Below are 6,000 nucleotides of genomic sequence, written 5' to 3' on the forward strand. Positions count from 1 at the left end.
TAAAATAAAATTTTAGAATGACAATAACAAAACTTGGCAGTGAGAGAGATAAATACTTAATTCATCTATGCTGCCCAAATACATCAGTCAGGTTGCTATATCACACAGCATACTAATCAATCCGTAATTGGACATATATAAATTACATGGTATAATAAAATAGAAAGAAAACAGTTTTTTTCCCTACAGTTTCCTTTAACAATCAATTTCAGTCTATACACCAAATATTTCAATTCAATTCTTTTTTTTCCTTCCCTTATCCCCTTTTTTCTGTTCCTTCAATTTCACCATATCACAATTTTTAATTCAACCAATCAACAAATTCACTCTCCCGAATTCACCCTCCTAGATCCTCTTCAGTGACCCGCTAAACAAATTCACTATTAGACGGCAATGTGAGATCAGACAATTAACAGCATTAGATCAGTTTACCAAAAAAACAAACAAATAAATAGGTCGTTACCAATCTTCCCTCTAAGCCACAACCCTTGATGAAGACCTGAAACTCAGGTCGAAACGTTGGCATAAAATAAATAAATATGGTTTTGTTTATTTATGTTGTTCTTTCCTGACCGCACCCCCCCCCCCCGACAAACTTCTTCAAGCAAACAAATAAATACATTTTACGAGAACAAGACTAACACATAAATTCAAAGGAAAATATAATAAAAAGCCAGTTACAAGAAACACTTGAATGGTGTATGATAAACAAGTTTTAAAAAAATAAATAAATAAATAAAAATAATAATACTAATAAAATAAAATAATTTAATGAATAAATAAATTGAAACACTAATAAGTTAAAACTTATAATAGGATGTCCTGCAGCAGCTTGGGCTTCAGTCTTGTCAGGGTTGTGTTTGGGTTTACCAAGTAATAGGTCACTGCTCCTTTATCTGTCGGTAACTGGGAGTGGAACTTCATGAACCTTTTTTAAATGTAATCCCCTATTGTCTCCATTGGTAATTCCCGATGCAATTGGCTGTTTCTTACAAAGCAAGGAACATCCACTGCAATTCTTACAACTTTAATTTGAAAAGATTGTAATTTTTTTCTTTTCATAAAGGATGCCGCTCTCCATACTTCACAGCCATACATCAGCAGTTGCCTGAGAATTGTTTTAAAAATAAGAATGTTTCTGGTTTTAATTTGGATTTTCTATTAAGGATAGGACATAGCATTGTTAACCCTAACCTTGAGTAGGTTTGAGTTAATTTGATGTTGATATGGTGGTTCCAGGTAAGGTGGCGATTGAGGTGAATTACTAGGTAGGTATCTTAGTTTCATTGGAAGGATTATATTTTACATTTTTACCTTCGAGGATCAGTTCTGGTGGAAGCCTGAGTGTAAAAACTATTGAAGTACATTTTCAGTGTTCAGACTAATCATCCATTTATTGAAGTATTGTTCTAGTTCATTAAGGCAACTTTGCAAAGTATTTATAGTTATTATGTCATACTTGGTGTTGCACTTGTATGCTTATCGGATGAAATGTCAATTTCGGATAACTGATTAAAAACGCCCAACCTCACTTTTAATAAAGGAGTAATTTCTTGATAATATTTACCCATTTATTTAATAGGTGACTGGGACTGTGGCGAACCGGTAGGCTCAAGTATTCTTTTACATATACTTGTTGTCTATAACCATCTTTCAAATTCCCTACCCCTCCCAAATAGGGAAGTGAAAAAAAAAATCGTTTGGCACAAATTTAATAATAGATTGATTAATACGGAGGCTAGTTACAAATTTTACCAGTTGAAATATACTCAAGTCTATAGAAATAATAAAAACCTTTTGAAATATAGTATGTATTTTTAAGAATAAGTAATAATCCAGAATAATATATACTTGTTTTACATTTAAAGTGCCAACTACTAATCAACTAAATTTAAAAGATACATAAGTTTTATACATATTCACTCTCTTTATGAACAGGGTGTCCCACTTTACATGTTCACCGTCCTAACCTGTAAAATATTCAGTTTGATTTTTACCGAGTCGTAACAGTGGTAAATGTTCAATTTTTTCTTAACTAATTTTATGACCTCCAGTTCACCTAACTCTGGAATTTTCAATGGAATGGTTTACCTTTTTTCTTTTTGTATTTTACAGACTAGTATAGCGAATAAAATTATTACATGAATTTACAATTTATATAAGGCACTTTTTTGATCCAACGCATCCTTAAGGCAAACATTGCAAAAAACATAAACAAGTTATATGATTTGTGAGCGAACTGTGAGGAAAATTGATCAAAGCTAAAGAATAACATTGTTTTAATATTTAATTTATCAAAAGTTGTTTTAAAACTCAATTTATCATGAGACTCCGTCATCATAATTCTACCTTGACATTAATGGCTGTTAAGAAGATGAAGTCTAACAAAATAAATGCTTCAATTATTATGATGGATTTTAATAGAGAATTGAATTCTAAAATGATTTTGTTCTTTAGGTTTATTCGATTTCTTGCACCATTTGCACACTAATTGTCAAAAGTAGTAAAAAATTGTTGGCAATTTTTGGGAATTTATACCTTCAAGTCACGTCGGATCCAAAAAGAGCTCCATATGAACCTGTCATAAAATCTAATTTACTAACATAATACATTAAAAAATTACTCAATCCCATAGGAAATGGCAGTTAGATATGCTAAAGAACTGGTGGTTAAAAAATTAACAGTACCCTTAAAAGATATATCATACACCATTGTTATGAACTAACAAAAATCAAACCTAAATTAAAAAAAAATTAGAGATTGGGGAGGTGAAAATGTATAGTGGGGCAGAGTCTATATATTAGAAGTTTCAATGAAAATTATGCCAGAAATTTTAATAAAACCATTATTTTGTTGGAAAACTTCAGATTGTGTACAGCAGTCTGAAAACATTTAATCTTCTTCTTTAACCAATCCTAATACCTTATGGTGCTGGGGCAGCCTGGATTCATTTCTTAAATACCTCTCTATCAGTGCTAACTGCTTGACTTCACCATGAGTGATTCATCTGTTTCTTGCCAGACCCAATATGAGGTCCTCCCACTTATTCCACAGTCGTTTGTGTGATCATTTTCTCTCAGTCTTTGCCTCCCAAATACTTTTTGGGGTTTATTGACCAGCCAATAAATATTCTTCATTATTGTTCTTAATATTAAAACGTAGAATCTGTTTCTGGCAAGAGGATTTTAGAAGAATTGTAATTGATACCAAAGCACTTAAAGCTACATAATATGTAGCATATCATGCTACTTATTGTGTTTTTCAAATTATAAAAATTGATAATTTTTCCCGATTTTTTTACCAACCATATGAAATTTCTGACTAATAGATATCTTTGTCTAGCTTAAGGTAAAATGATCAAACAAAGCATTCATGAACATTTATAATTCACTTACCCAGCAGGTTTAATAAAAATCAACAATGAACAACAAAAAAAACAATGAAGTTACACGAGTTGCAGACATAGCATAGATAAAGATAAAATGGTGTTACCATGAAATAAAAATAGATTCTACTTCTAAATTGAAAAAGCTTGGTGAATTAAATATTATTGCCAAGGCAACTCTGGCTTAACCATGAGGAACCCCAGGGTACTTTTATGTAAAAGAATCAGATACTTTCAGTGTTATAATATATAAATAAAACCAGAAAAACCCATTCAATAAAAAACATGGTATAAAATATGTACAGAATACAAACCTTATTTCTTCTGAAGGGAATTCAAAAAACACTTTGTCAGGATTAGTAGCCTTAGTATTTTTACATCCTGGTACAGCACAATACACGTTTGTTGGAGGTTCATCTTCAGATTCACCTAAAAATAGAAATATTTTGTTTTGATAAAAAAGTAGGTCAACCTATAATTAGGAAGGTGAAACAAATAATGATTGAGCAGTTTTATGGGAAGGGATTAAGAAATTAGAAGTATTATGGTGCATGGTCTAGGTGTAATAAGGTAGTGAACTTAGTAGCTGAATATTGCTGGAATATGTTGGAAGATATGAAGAGTAATGAAAATGGAATAAAAGATACATAAAGGAAGCAAGAAGTAGTCTGAGAGCCTATGCGAAAAAATGAACATTATCTGAAGAAAACTTTGATAGAAATTTTTTTTAATCTTTATTGTATTGATATAAAGAAATGAGAGTCAGCCAGTCGGTCCATGCTACCTGGAAAAATGGAAGCTCCATAAAAAAGTCAAAATATAAATAAAAAATGAAATATCACAAGACAATTAATTCCTTTTCTAAATAATACTATATCACCTCGTGAATTAAATGACATCAATATACAGGCTTATAGATTAATAACAGGAGACGAAACTTTTCTAAAACCTTTTATTTCAGTTTACTGAAAGCAACTTTTGTTAGACTAAACATTAATTCTATAAAGATCTATTTGCAGGTTATTATTGATTGCATGATAGAGTTTAGATGGGTGAAAGGAAAGTTATATATGGTAGTCATTAGCTTAAAGGTGATACCTGGAATGAAGGATGCATTTAAGTAAGTCATTTATGTAGAAAAGAGGAAAAGAAAGGGGTGAACTTAGGAACATCAAGGCAAAGAGATAGTTATTTTGTGAGGAAGTAATTAGGAACAACTGAGTTGGAAGTAATTAAGAATTGGATTGGTAAGTTTAATAAATTAATAACACTATTGGGGAAGGCTAGGAGTTTGGATAATAAAATTCTGTGATCAAACACATCAAAAGCTTAAAGTGGATGAAGAGATTTATCATACTGATCACTATTTTAATTTAATAAATTAAGTAGGCTTATAGCTCTATATACTTACCATAGGATAAAAAATATTCCATTACTCGCTGTGACTCTGTGATTTTTTTTCCCTTTAAAGCAATGTCTTTCAAATCTAAACTTATTCCAGCTTCTTCTTCTACTCTTTCTTTGAGATCCAAGAATGTCTCATTAGATTTAATTTGAATAGAGACAGTTTCTCCAGCATTATTTTTAACAATTAACTTCATTTTTATATCTAAAATGTCTATAACAAATAATGTATTTATTAAGAAATAATTCTTGTGTGAAAGCAGTATAACAATATTTTTTAGTACACAAAAATAAAATATTCTTTAAATCTGCAATTGGCATATTAAATTAGAGAATTAAATAAGAATATTTTAATAAACAAACATACCCAAAAAAAAAAATATTCAAAGTTTTATAAATTTTTCTATCAATTGACAATCAGAAAAAATTTTCTGCTGTTGATTTGTTCATTGTTAAATAAGTTGTTAATTTTGATTTGCAAACTTAGATGTTGCTATAACCAGAACAGTCAATCTAGAACAAACAAAAAAATCAAGTGTAATACACAGTACTTGTTACGAGGTTATTAACAAATTGAAACTAACTGTAATTTTTGGTTTATTTAATTCATGATTATATTTATTTTAATATTTAAATTTACTATAGCACATAGTATATTAATACATAGTATATATAGTACATTAATAGTATACAAATTATTCTTGAACAAAGTTAATATGCGATTATAATTTTTGGTGTGGATGGAGTTTCTAATTTCAAATTAATTATCGACAGAGTTTGGTAAATGTATTACTTTCTTTAACATTATTATTATTATTTTTTTTTAATTCTTACTCAAATAAAATAATCTTCTTTAATTTATGGCTGGTTTAGATGTTGAATGCTTTGTAAGGTTGAACAATACAGAATTACTATTCTGGTTGTAACAGTTTTATTTAACCCAACAAATTATAAATTATTTATTAATATATAAGAAGATGGTCAAATCAGGGTTGCGGTCAAAAGAGTGCTGCCACTCTTTTGACCGCAATCCTGACCATCTCCTTATATATCAATTTTTACGGTCAACTATAGGGGTATTCATGATGTTGTGTTAAATGTTATATGTTTTACCATGTTAAATGTTATAACTATAGGATTGTGAGCAGCCCTATTTGAAGTCATGTTAAACGTTAAATGCATAAGAGCCCTTGCGGATTTCTCAGCAACTT

General features: G+C 29.9%; 1 protein-coding gene across 3 annotated transcripts in view; it reads right to left on the reverse strand.

Annotated features, from left to right (window-relative positions):
* Positions 1–6,000, reverse strand: part of LOC106677180 (zinc finger protein 595) — a 28,314-nt gene that overhangs the window by 16,778 nt on the left and 5,536 nt on the right. For all 3 annotated transcript variants that reach the window (XM_014414929.3, XM_014414930.3, XM_014414931.3), the window contains 3 exons: positions 5,157–5,302; positions 4,797–5,003; positions 3,700–3,814 (listed from right to left, as the gene is read on the reverse strand). In XM_014414929.3, the coding sequence (XP_014270415.1) occupies positions 3,700–3,814; positions 4,797–4,986 (305 nt within the window). In that variant the 5' untranslated portion in view covers positions 4,987–5,003; positions 5,157–5,302. The remainder of the gene's footprint in view (positions 1–3,699; positions 3,815–4,796; positions 5,004–5,156; positions 5,303–6,000) is intronic.

This window comes from Halyomorpha halys, unplaced genomic scaffold, assembly GCF_000696795.3.
Source record: "Halyomorpha halys isolate HHAL.00 unplaced genomic scaffold, Hhal_1.1 Scaffold90.1, whole genome shotgun sequence".
Lineage (NCBI taxonomy): Eukaryota > Metazoa > Arthropoda > Insecta > Hemiptera > Pentatomidae > Halyomorpha > Halyomorpha halys.